This window comes from Nicotiana tabacum, chromosome 4 (assembly GCF_000715075.1).
Source record: "Nicotiana tabacum cultivar K326 chromosome 4, ASM71507v2, whole genome shotgun sequence".
In the NCBI taxonomy this organism is placed as follows: domain Eukaryota; kingdom Viridiplantae; phylum Streptophyta; class Magnoliopsida; order Solanales; family Solanaceae; genus Nicotiana; species Nicotiana tabacum.
In genome coordinates, this window is record NC_134083.1 from 135,835,865 (window position 1) to 135,849,034 (window position 13,170).

A 13,170-nucleotide genomic window follows, 5' to 3' on the forward strand; every position below is an offset into this window, starting at 1 on the left:
CCGCTCCCTTTCCGGCACTTTTTTTTTCCCATTGTTGCTGATTTCTGATCATTCATGGAGGATGCAGCCATTTTGTGGTATCGCTTATCAATTATCATCTTTCAGGTTTCAGGGACTCTATTCAACTTTGAACTATTAGCCAGGGATTTTAACTTGTATAAAGTGAGTGTAGAAATTTTTACACTGTCAGATCTTTTAAAAAGAAAGTAATTACACGCAGAGGCGAAGCGAGAATTCTACAGGGGCACCATTACATTTAATATTTATTTATTACTGCTCGTAAAGATTGGTAAGGGGGCCTTTGTTAATATCTGACTATTTCTTGAAGAAAATTAGCAAGTATATGGAGTTTTTGTTGAAGTTTCCGGGTGTCTGTGACCCCTCTGCCTACAATGTAGATCCGCCTCTGATAGTCTGATTACACGTAATTTTCCATAATAATTGGGATTACTTACATGAAAATAAGGCAAGTTAAATTGCACTATTCAATTTTCATTATATTGTTTGAGCTGGTCCAAAGTGCTCCAAAAGGCACTTGATAAATTTTCATACCTACAGATGCCACTACATCTAAGAATAGCTTTTCTCTTTCATCCATACCTTCGACCGGTCAGGTGACTATTCAAGATTTAAGTTTATGGGTTCTGAATTCTACGACAAAATAACAATCGAGTTTGGGAGAGAATATTTATCCATATTAAGCGAACTGTTTAATACAAATATAGGGTCTAACTCAAAGCTACTGGGTTTTACCAAATCTCTAGCAATCATCTGAAAAATTCGAGATGATCTCGATACCGTGTATCTCATAACACAGCTTTGACTCTCTTAACTGCTCTCCTGGCAGCTTCAGATCCTTAGGCATTCAGCATGGCAGGGATTGTATATTCGACTAAGAATATAGGTCATCTTGCATTTCAAGGTGCCAATACCCACTCCAGCTGATACAACAACAACGACGACGACGACGGCCCAGTGAAATCCCACTAGTGGGGTCTGGAAAGGGTAGTGTGTACGCAGACCTTACCCCTACCCTGAGGGGGTAAAAGCTGTTTCTGAAAGACCCTCGGCTCAAGAAAACGAGAAGAGACAATATATCAGTAGCATCAACAGAAACCAAAGGAATACTAACAGCAACATAAAAGCCAGAAAGTAGATGAAAACAATAGCAATAATCAGTAAATAGGACCGGCACTATAAAATGAAAGAGTCGTGAGAACACAACATTAACCACTAGCAGTCTAAGATACAAAATCCTATCAGACTAGCCTCACATAGTTACGACCCTACCCTACAACCCTAATACTCGACCTCAACAGCTTCCTATCAAGGGCCATGTCCTCGGAAATCTGAAGTCGCACCATCCTGCCTGATCACCTCTCCCCAATACTTCTTAGGCTGCCCCCTACCTCTTCTCATGCCTTCCAGAGCCAGCCGCTCACACCTCAGTGGTGTAACCGGGCTTCTCCTCTGTACATGCCCAAACCATCTGAGCCTCGCTTCCCGCATCTTGTTATCAATGGGAGCCACGCTCACCTTCTCCCGTATATCGTCATTCCTAATCTTATCCATCCTCGTGTAATTATTTGTACTCTAGTAATAGTTTTTCAAATTTTCAAGGTAAACAATCTTTGCTGAACTAATACATAGGTATCATAGTGAAATTTTAAAATGGATGTGTCAGTTTCAGTCAAGCCTTTCGCTGCCACAAAGATAAGACTGCTTTTCTTTGGATTAATTATGTCTGATATCACTAATGGAACATTTAGGTGACGCCAAAGTCTTGGATAAAATTATACCATGTCAAGATTACTTAGGTTGAGCTCTGGAGTTTGTCAACTCATCTTTTGAGCTTTCACAGAAAGTGATTGTTTGATCCAGTGTTTGCTTATAAGTTACATATTGACAAAGATCTTTCTCCAACATCTTATTATGTTCGCTTATTGTAGCTTTCCCTTAGACTCAGCATTTTATTCAGAATAAACAAGCTATTGCCAAAAATCATTAAAAATGAGTATGCAATTTCATTTTTGGAGCAATTAGACATCCCCTGGGAAAAGAAAAGAAAAAAACAGATAAAGGGTACTTGGAATATCAAACCTAAAACTCAGCAACAAAACAAAAATAAGGATACAATTCATGTGGCTCATCACTTCCCAGTTAATGATAGGACACCGATAACAGACAGAGTTCAGCTACTATGGCAGCATAAAGCTATGCAGTTTACCAACATTGTCGACTTGAGTGAATAAAAATTAATCTATTGATTGCATCTTAAAGATACAAAGACGAGCACAAATTCGTTCATTGTGGCCAAAATTACACGTTTAAAATAGAGACAAGCAAGTAACTATATCAACGCAAACGTCATCTTCTAATTCTCGTGATGAAAGCTACAAATTAAGGGTGGATCATTCGCTATCTCAGATGAAAATCATATATCATCACTTCATTAGTCCTTTTTGTCCTGCACATTCTCTGTAGGCTGATTCACATTCTTTTCCTTTGCCGGTGCAACCTTGGCAGCTGTAGAGCGTTCCGACTTGGAGAAATTGATCAAAATTTGCATAAGAACTGTAACAACAGCCATGAGAGCAGCTGAAATTGCAACACCCTTCCATGACGACAATAAGGCAGTTGCTTGTAAAAATTTTATGGTTCCTAAGATAAGAATGCATGCCCAAGATGCAACTACCTGTTGTTCAGGAGAGACGAGTTATTTGATATACAAATAGAACCAAAATATACACAAATTCGCCAGCAGAATCAGAAAGTGTCGTACCACAAGGGATTTCACTGGGCGGCCAATGTCTTGCAGCTGTTCTTCCCCAAAAGTGTCTTCAGCAATATGCTTATCCAATAACTTGTCCTGGTGGAAGAGCAGATCACCAGACAACAACAAAATGATGAGAGACTCATCTAAAGGAGTTAGAATGCTTTTCACAGACATCACAAATAAGCACGAGGGAGGATTGTTTCCACAGTTAATTTTCTGGTAAGGAGATTTAACAAGGACGGACAACCTTGGCCACAAAGATATCTCTACACCATTGGGCAATGGCCTCATCATTTTCAGGCATATCCTTCATCTCATGCCGCTTGAGGTGCACATGCACCTGCACAATAGCAAATAAAAAGCTAAACACTAGACAAAAAAAACCTCTCTTGGTTCATACATTTTAGTCCCAGCAAATTTAAGTACTATGAGACAAGTTAAATTTTTGGACACAAAGATACAAGGTTTATTCTGTGGACTCCATTAACATCCATGAAGAGGATATGCACAATTCCAATTTCTTTTTATTCAATTTCTAAATTGTGGCATAATATGCTCAACGTAGTTTATATATTGTTTCTTTATTGCAACATTTTTTCAGACCGGAGCACTGATGATTGACCAAATACGCTTTACGATTTCTCAGAGGGTATCACATTCTAGAATCTATTTATCCCAGATATGCAAGGGAAGATAAATCTCAAGAGACCCCCGTGGGTAAATCTATTCGCCAGTTGGAATGACGTAAACAGAATCATGTATGAACAGTAAAAAATCTAGTATGCTTATTTACACTAGGGCTGTCATGTTCTTTGCTTTAACATATGCTTTGTTATTCCTCTTATCATCTCTAAACTTGTCTTTTCTCATGCTTTTCCTATGTTCAGCAACTCTCTTTCTTTTTCTTTTTTTTTCTCCTCTTTTAAACTGATTTTTTTTTTTTTTTTTTTTAATAATTTCCCAAGCTTTCCCTCCCATCCCCTCCATTGGCATCCGTAGGAACTCCCACATCACACCAGTGGTGACAATCACAAGTAAGAACTTGACAACTAGAAGTTTCCTAGAACTTTTTTCCAGTATTCTGACGCCATAAATGACTGGCAAATACTTAAAACAGAATACCAAAGTTCCAACTTAATGGATAGTTTTATTTACCACAGAAGGCTGCCCCTTGAAGAGTCTCAGCATTGTAGGTGCAGGTGAACTTTTGGGGATGCAAATTGTTGCATCATAAATAGCTGGAACAAATGAGCGCATATGACTTACTGCAGTAACGAAACCCTGAAATCAACAAAAAATGGGAAACACTAAAGATAGCAATGCAATGAAAGAACCACGTTAAAGTAGAACAGAATACATTCTAAACTTCAGAAAAATCTGTTTGGACGCCTTAATGGGCGGTGTATTGCATCAGACGCAACCTTGGACATGTACAATACGTGAATCCGAAAGCATCAGCCTGCTTATTTAGATTGCCACAATTTCTTTTCTTATAGAAATGGTAAGTGCATTATTAATATAGCACCAAAGAGGTGTTGTCAAAATATTTACAATATATTTAGATTGCTATGGTTTCAATGTATGGCACCCCTTTCTCTCTCTTTCATTTTGTTATTCCATTTTTTCAAGACACACTAACTATTCAAATTGCGAGCCGCGTCTTTGATATCTAGAAGGTTTTCATATGTTTTACACACTGCAGAAGAAACTATAGCCCCCAACTAATTTAGGCTAAGGAAGTTCCTCATGGCCAACATAGCTTCTGCTTGTGAGGGAGAAGATTGTTTGACAGTATTCTTCTTGGATAATGAACTTCAAAAAACAATAATCACCCTTCCCAGTAGACGAAAAACTGACGTTAGATAATTTCTCTCCATCTATCTAAGCTTTGGTGGATAGCATTACTTGGTATCGGTAGCATGTACCCGGTGGTGCACGCAAGCAGGCCCAATCACCACCATAATTTAAAAAAAAAAACGAAGAGAAGATATTGATCACCAAAATTTTGACCCCCCCCCCCAAAACCAGCAGTACGCTAATAAATCTGTCAGTATATTCCAACCTCAGCTACATTATATCTTTCAAAGTAGGACCCCTGATAAAAAACAAATAACCAATCCCCCCCCCCCCCCCCCCAAAAAAAAAAAAAGGGAAATAAGAACAAGGATAGAATCACAATTTGATTGTCCCAACAAAAATAACGTTTAGCAAGGTGCTTTGGTCAACGAGTACGGAGAGACAGATCTATCATCATATTGACAATTCAAAAGAAACAATCAGCAAACTCTACCTCTAGATATATGATCTACGTGGAGAAAGAAGGAAATACTGGTGCCCACCTTAGTGCGAGGAATCAATACATTCCTTGGAACAGGCAACCCAGCTGAAGTAGCATATTCTTGAGCAGCCAAAAGCTTTGCTTGTGTAAAGCGGGTGCCTTCAACAAAAAGTGCCAGCCAGAAAGGCAAAGGATAATCACTTAACCGTTGAAGACCTGACTGCAGATCGGACACCCAATGTATAAAATCACAGTCAGGGTAATTTGGAATAATAAAAGCAGACACCAAAACTCACATCAATGAGCCAAAGGAAACAGAAAGTATATCCAAATATGTGTTATGCATCAAATAAAAGCATATAGACAACTCTATCTTTGATTTGCTTCCTTGTGGCCACATCGCTTTTAAAGAATTAGGACGCCCAAATTTATATTTAAATGTGTCTGCAAGTGATCTGGCTTAACCATACCTTCAATGTTCTTTCATCCTTGGCCCAGCTTCTTTCAAGGAAAAGATACTCAGAGAACCACATGGACCAACCAATTACCTGCAGAATCCACGATATTACTGATCATACTCTGGAAATCAACTGCAAGGACGTAAACCAAGAGAGAGACGTATACAATAAGCATATACTCCCTCTTGCCATTTTATTAATGGTGTTTGACTAGATATGGAACTTAAAATGTTAACTTGACGTACGTAATTTATTAGTAGTAGTGGAACAAAATATTAAATTATTTTTTTTGATAGAGAAACATCGTATCAAAGTTTAAAAATTAACTAGTTATGTGAATTTGAAGTCTTGTAACTTTGTAAAAGTTGTATGACATAATGTTATTAGAGAAATAACGTATAACATTTTCTGATTGTCAAACCAGATAGGATGTCACATAAATTGGGTTTGGAGGAAGCAATTTCAAAGAAATTCAAGCAAAAACGATTACAGGTCTATCAGCCTTCACCAACAAAAAAACTGAGCCGAATTCCAGCATCATCATGACTTTCTACCACTGTGTTCAAATAAATGAAGATAACAGCCTCTTTCCCTTGAGGTTGAAACTAATACTACAGCGGAGCATAAACATCCTTTTTTATGTAATTAGAATAAACATCTAATTTATCATCAATTCCTTTGTCCTTTTATACACAACGAACTTCACGAGCTGTGGAAACCAGAAAAATATACTATTAACCAACACCATCTTGGATGAGAGCTCCATACATGCTAAAATCAATTGGTGGGCAAGATTCAGTCTTAAAAAGATGCAAAATCTTCATAATATTTCTCCATATACTTACTGGAAGGAGTTTTGATGATTTCTTCATTACAGCTAATGAGCTACCAAGGCAACCAGATCGCTGCAATTGAAAGATCCAAGAATTGATAAGCAGAGGTCAAATGAAAAACAGCTATGACTTATAATATGAAAAGACCATATTTTTATCATGTATCAGAGCATCTTTCAAAATTAATTAACTTCCGTAGTAAGATTAAACTTCCCCCAAAATTACTTGTTTCCAAGCAATTCATAGTTAACATGCATAAATGCAAATAGGGGTGACAAGCATACATTTATATATTACATCGCCTAGCTTAAGGGTATATTGAACACATAGGTATCCAATCCCTGCGGAATGTGGTCCAAACTTTGAAAATAGAGGACAAATAAAATGGAATTTGAATTGGTTGTAGAAGATATACAAGATAGTTCCTTATATAAGAGTTTAGACAACCTGAAATAAGTTAAGTATAGACATATAAAGTAAGAAAGTTATTAAATAGGAAAATTACCTACATGTGGAGATTCCTAATTATATCAAATTGAGAAGAATATTTCATGCTACTAACCTAAACATGTTGAATGAATCTAGAACATTCTAATATATCCCAAATAACTTTATTGACTGTCAATACAAACCTGAGCTAAGATCCAACCTACAAGCCAATCTATGTCACTTCTATGATTTGCAATGACAAGAGCATGTTCTTTACCTGAAAAGATCAATATTTACCAATAATAACAATCACGTGAAAGCAAATGACAAAATATTATCATAAGATCTGCAGCATAAAAATGGAAATAAATTTAACTTACCCATTAAATTAAATTCTTTTGGGTCCGCATATACTTTAATCTGCAACCAGAAAACCTCATCAATGAAAAAAGAGTTCTCATATGACATGCATAAAAAGAAAAATCAATGCAAAAGCAAGTCAAAAATAATATCTCAATTATGTCTCTCTTTGCTCAAATGAAGTTGAGGTATTTTATTTTCCCAAGACACCAACTCAATATTTTAAAAGAAATAAAGGATAAAATGCAATCAGCGTACAGCCCAATAAAAAAGAAGAATAAGAAACTCAAATGAGAACAAGCACGAGGGAAGGAAACCTCGTTACAATTGCAAAAGTATGACTTGGAAGTTGGAATATTTCAAAGAAGTTGAGTTGTGATGTCTTTAAATAAAATGATGAATAAATCAGATCACATGGTTATAAAACATTCAAGAACAAATCCTATATTGAAAGCTTTTGAAACATTACGATGTCAGCTTACCTTCTAACCACAAAAACCTAAGTTGCTCCGACACGGCAGTTTAGGTGCCGCACTCGTGTCGGCATGACACGGGTATGGGTGTGGGAATGAAATCCGTACCGGATCTGGTCAAACAATTTTGCGTACTTTGACCACGACGGATGGAAAAATTTGAGATGAGATACAGTTTGACTCGTAAAATCAGAACCAAAACTAGGGTAAATATGAAGAAAATAGTATACCTTATCTAGAAAATAAATCGTTTACTTATCTACAACTTGAGAATAAAAAGAAAATCCACACATTACAAGCTATGCGTAAGTATTCCACAAAACTTCACATAATTTAGAGATATTTTTATTCTTTTGAATTATTTTTAGCCGGATTCCCGCACCCGTATCCATACTAGGATCCGTATCCCCGAATCTTAGAATTTACATATCGAAGGATCCGACCTCTAGATCCACACCGGTGTCGAACACCCGCACCCGTGTCTGAGCAACTTAGATGCCGAAAACTCCAAAACTTGCATATTGGTCTCTCTACACTTTCATTTGGATCACAAAGCTAACTGAAATCACTAAGGGTCATGTAGACAGGCTGTGTAGAGAGTGATTGAAAGAAACACCCATGCTATTACAAGCAAAAAAAAAGTTTAAGTAAAAGCATAACATCTTAGTTCATATTGACATAAAATGAGGCTGTGATCCAAAAAGAGAAGCTGTTTTGTCCAACCACACATGTTCTCAGATGCATAGGGCAATTAGACTATTTTGATAATAAAGTATAAGGCAATTGGATATACCCTTCCTTGCAAAGAAATATATGAGATCACTACATCTGCGCATATAGTACTTTGTAAATAAATAACAAAGCTTAAAAGATAGCATGAAACAGATAAAACTGCAAGCAAAACCATCAAAAAAGGACTCATTTCTAGCTAATTGCTACCAGTGCCAACCATAATGCAGGTTGCAATCCTAATAACTCAAGACCAACTACAGAGTAAATAATGTCGTAAAATTTGTACTCAAGCAAGAAGCAAACATTTAGGATCATGAGGATCCTCATCAACTTGTTTCTTTCAATTCTCAACCCAGCTTATAGTGGTCTCAGTTTGCAGTATGCAATTTCATATTCCTTGAGACGTCAAATAGAAGTCCTGTGTAGTGGGATTATATCAAAAGACAATATAGCTTGTTCCTCTTCTATTCTTCCATATTTTATCCTATTATTACTCCCACCTTTCCAATATTATGCAAACATAGTTTGACTCGAAACATCTTTTAAGAAAGAAATGAAGACTTCTGAAACTTGTGGTCTTAAACATGCCATAACATTTGTGTGGCTATAAAAGTTTCTCATTAAGGATATAACGGGAATTATAAAGTTAAATTGCTTCCAAATATAAAAATAGTATCATATAAACTGGAATGCAGGGGGTACTTTTTTCGATTTTTCTTTTTTTGGTGGAGGGGAGGCGATGTGAAAATAGGCATCATAAGCTAAGCTGAGCACATACACCAGTGTAACAAACTGAGCTTGCTTCCAAACGATGGAAGAGCTACCCTTTATTCTACAAAAGTTCATACATAAATATTAACATATATTGTAGGTCAGTAGGTGCATTACCTTTACACCAGCCCACCAATCAACAATCCACACGAGTTCCAGCCATAAGAGCTCTGCAAAGATTCTATTAAGCCTCCTGTATGTGCTCTTCGAAATTGGCCGTATAAGGACAAAGCAAGTAGCCTGTGATTCAACCAACAACCACAAATCAATCCATTAGCTTCACCAATTTTAGACAAAGCCTGAACCAGAAAAAGCAGAAACCCATTTTTTAACATTGAGCTCAAAAAATCAAAACCCCCCAAAAAGAATTTAAAAAAAATCTCATTCAAGGAGAGAGAAAACCCAGAAACCTAATAGCCTACATAGCAATTCCCAAGTAATAAAATTAATTGCTTAACTAGATTGCAACATAGTCAAATGAAAAGTTGTTTGTACCCTCAAATCCAGACAAATCTAATCCAAAAAGAAAAAGAAAAGACACAAATTAAAATTCCAAATCGTGGGAATCAAGAATTTTACCTGAATAAGATTGATAACAAGACCAGAAATGAAGAAGAGAACACCCAATGGAACGATAACAGCTGCTACTGCAATCGCCATAACAACTAACACTTCCCAAAAGAGCAACCCCACAAGAAAATAGTTAAATTAATCTATAGATGCAAATCTTTTTCAGCAACAAAAGAAAGATCGAGAATTGATTGAAGAAAAAAAGAGAGAGAGAGAGAGAAAAAGTGAAGAGTGAAATGGGAAAATTGGGTTCAATAAATAGGTGCTAATTTTTCACACATACCCAGAAAACAAAAATTAAAGATTTTTACAGATAGGATTTTGGTGTGTATTTATGTGGGAGTGTAGGTTATGGGGAGAGTGTCAGGAGGGGCACTGCATCTGCTGCCTCTGCTATTTGCTTCTTCAGCTTCTCTATCTACCTGTATTTGCAACACCCGCTTTAAACGCCGTTTCCCATTTCAAGTTGTTTTCGTGTACGACTTAAAGAAAGACGATAATTTTTATGCACCATTTTCCCTTTCTTCTTTTCGTTTCTTCTGTTTATTCTTCTATTTTCTTGTTTCTCTTTTATTATTTTTTTTGGTTTAAAGGATGTATTTATATAGCTAGTTAGATTGTTTGAATAGGGCGTTATTAGGTGACGAGCTTAAAACACATACTTAAATATGTTCGTTAGTCGAATATAGTATAATATAATATCGTATCCACAGGAATTGAAGTTAAACAGTATTATCGTAGTTTGTAGCTAGATTGTTATCCAAGATAATCAACAGTTTAGAATTATGTGATGAAAAACTAAAATTAACTAAGAATCTAAAGGTAATTGACGAATGACAATTGAAACAAAAGTATGCAAAGAAGATATCAATGGGAGAAAAATAGGGATTGATTGGATAGGTGCAAGATAAATGTATGAGATCTAACTCTAGTTCATTCACGTCTAATGTTCAAGTGAGTCTCCCGAGTTCACTCAATTATTAGTTCAAACGTTTAGTCGAAACTACTCTCTCGATTAAGTCTCAACCTTACAATATGAACTAATGTAAGCTCAGTGAAGATATGCACAACTTCGTAGTGGTTGGATCTTTAGGAGAACCTCTCTCGATTATCCTAACTAGGTTTAATCAATAATTCAACTAGCCTCTTTCGATTACTAAAAAAAATTAATGAATTCAACCAACAAGATAATGCAAAGATATCACAAGTTATGCCTCTCTCGATTACATGAACATGTGAATATATATGCAACTATATAAAACACCCAAAACGATTCAATACATAAAAAACGAGAGTTATAATCCACAAACAAATATCAAAATACCAAATCCATCAAACCCTAAAGGGAACCACTCCATAGATATGGAGTAATTCATCACAAATATAAAGAAAAATATAAAACGATCCAAACTCTTGTCTTGAGTTTGATTGAATGATGAATCCCGTGTGCTTTCGCTTCTCCGCCTTCTCTCTAGCCTCCTTAGGTCCTAGATGTGTCAAAAGTCCCAAAATTATCATTTTTCATGTATTTATACCAAGTAGGGTCGGGCCCAGACAGAAATACCTTCTTCTACGCGAAATAGGAAAATACTCTGTAAAAATTGCACAGGTGTACCGCATGGGGCGACGCGCCACGTGGGGCATTAGTGGGAAAGTTCAGAGAGTTGATTTCTGACAGATGGCAGGATTTTACACAGGCGCGGCGCGCCACACCCCGTGGTTGTACACTTTTCTCGGAGTCCAGCTTTTGCTTTGATTTTGACATCCAGACGTGGTGTTCGACCCCCGAACGCGATCCCAGCTTATTTTCTTGGGCTTTTTCTCAGACTTCAAAGCTCCAAATCACTCAAATTCATTCCATAGCATCTACATAGCTCAGAATCACTCTTACAAGGCAAAAACGAGATTATAGCCTACCATCATTAGGACCCCTATCAAATCCGGATACTCTGCCAAAGTATGAGGGCTATTACTATTACATTTCAAAACATGTTTAGAAAAAGTACTTTATAGGATATCCATCCAAAAATCTTTATTTGCAAACACCGGGGGAACTACCAACATGGTCAATCTTCCAAAAACTTCCTTCTTGGCTCCTTCTTTTGCCAAAAGATCAGCTACTCTATTCTGCTCCATGTAGCTGTGTTTGATCATTATCTTGTCCGGTTTGGATCAGCAACCTGCACTTAGAGATAGTAGGGTCATAAATGTCATTGCCACTTTTAGCATTCTTATAACCTCAGTTGTGTCAATGGCTATTTCCAGTGGAGTGAGATTTTTGTCATCAGCAAGTTGCAGACCTTGTAGTAGAGTTGTTAGTTCAGAATGAATATTAGAAGTGTACGAGAGGCTGCCCAGAAATCCTATTACCTAGTTACCATTGGTGTTTTTGAAGGCACCACTAGTGCCTCTTTTCCGTGAGTTACCTAGCACTGCACCATCAATGTTTAGCTTATAGTAGCCTCTTTCTAAGGCTTCCATTTAACAATAATAGTAAGCTTACTACCAATTACCTCCCTATCAATAAAATACGGTACTCAGTGGCTTTGGATATGGTATTGGTAGCTGATGCAAGGTCCTTTTTTTTTGTTAAAAGATTGTATCTTATAGTCAGCCATATATGCCAGAATCATAATGGAAGAAGAATCTCCTAGGTAAGTTACTATTGAAGGGATTCTTCTTTAACTTGTTCCATGTATGTGGCCAAGCTTGGCTAGTAAAGATGAGATCATTTTGGCAGTATCCATTGGTGCAAAGGAGGCTAAGGCTATTTTAGAACAATTTTATATTTGGACAATCAAAGAAGATATGAGTACTGGTTTCAATATTGTTGGAGCAGAAGCCACATATGAGGCCACTATTAATACCAATTTTCTGGAGAAAAGCTCCAGTGGGGAGTCTTTCATGATGGAGGAGACAAAATAAGGTCTTGATCTTGTTAGGCACTTTAAGGTTTCAGATCCAGCTAAAGGTTTTGGTAGAGATAGTTGTAGTATAGAGGATTTTGGAGTCAAGGTAGGCTAACCTAACTGAAAATACCATTACTGGTAAGCCCCCATATCATTTTATCCTCTTTACTACTGGCACTGCGAATGAAGGTGGACTTGAGGGTATTGATGAGATTGTCCGGAAGAGTGATGGACAAAGAAGAAGTGTTCTAGTTACTATTGTTGTAAAAACTTGCTACCTTAATGGACTAATTAGTGGGGGCGAGAGGCTCCTCAGTCATGCTTCTAATATAATTGCTGTTAGGGATCCAAACATCATTAAGAAAATTGACTCTATCACCTTTGTGGACTACCTATTTTACTTTATCTTTACAAGTGTTCCAGCCCTAGAGAATACACTCCCAAATGGCGGACTTGGATTTCTTGAGTATTTGAGTCCAATTGCAATGTTTGGATATCAGGACTATAGCCTAGAGGGAAGTAGGTTTATGAAAAATCCTTCAGGCTAGCCCAACATGCAAAGCTCTGTTCTTACACTTAGC

The 13,170-nt window shown here is 36.9% G+C and overlaps 1 protein-coding gene across 2 annotated transcripts; it reads right to left on the bottom strand.

Moving 5' to 3' along the window:
• Positions 1 to 2,240: 2,240 nt before the first annotated feature.
• LOC107815233 (1-acyl-sn-glycerol-3-phosphate acyltransferase 2) lies at positions 2,241 to 10,175 on the bottom strand. Of its 2 annotated transcripts, XM_075252475.1 has the most exons (11): positions 9,690 to 10,175; positions 9,228 to 9,350; positions 7,155 to 7,194; positions 6,978 to 7,051; positions 6,358 to 6,417; positions 5,525 to 5,602; positions 5,116 to 5,274; positions 3,932 to 4,057; positions 3,024 to 3,116; positions 2,783 to 2,869; positions 2,241 to 2,695 (listed from the first exon to the last, which is right to left on the bottom strand). In XM_075252475.1, the coding sequence occupies exons 1-11, from the start codon at positions 9,768 to 9,770 to the stop codon at positions 2,453 to 2,455; spliced, it is 1,164 nt and encodes a 387-aa protein (XP_075108576.1). In that variant the 5' UTR covers positions 9,771 to 10,175; the 3' UTR covers positions 2,241 to 2,452. The 2 variants fall into 2 exon arrangements, with proteins under 2 accessions (XP_075108576.1, XP_075108577.1); XM_075252476.1 differs by lacking the exon at positions 3,024 to 3,116.
• Between the last annotated feature and the right edge of the window lie 2,995 nt (positions 10,176 to 13,170).

Bases quoted from the DNA above. Each gene is read 5' to 3' on its own strand.
- LOC107815233 (XM_075252475.1), bottom strand. From the start codon at position 9,770: ATGGCGATTGCAGTAGCAGCTGTTATCGTTCCATTGGGTGTTCTCTTC. The intron at 7,195-9,227 runs GTAATGCACCTA...TTCTGGTTGCAG, and splicing joins ATTGGTGGGCTGGTGTAAAG to ATTAAAGTATATGCGGACCC. The intron at 6,418-6,977 runs GTTTGTATTGAC...TTTCAATTGCAG, and splicing joins TAGGTTGGATCTTAGCTCAG to CGATCTGGTTGCCTTGGTAG.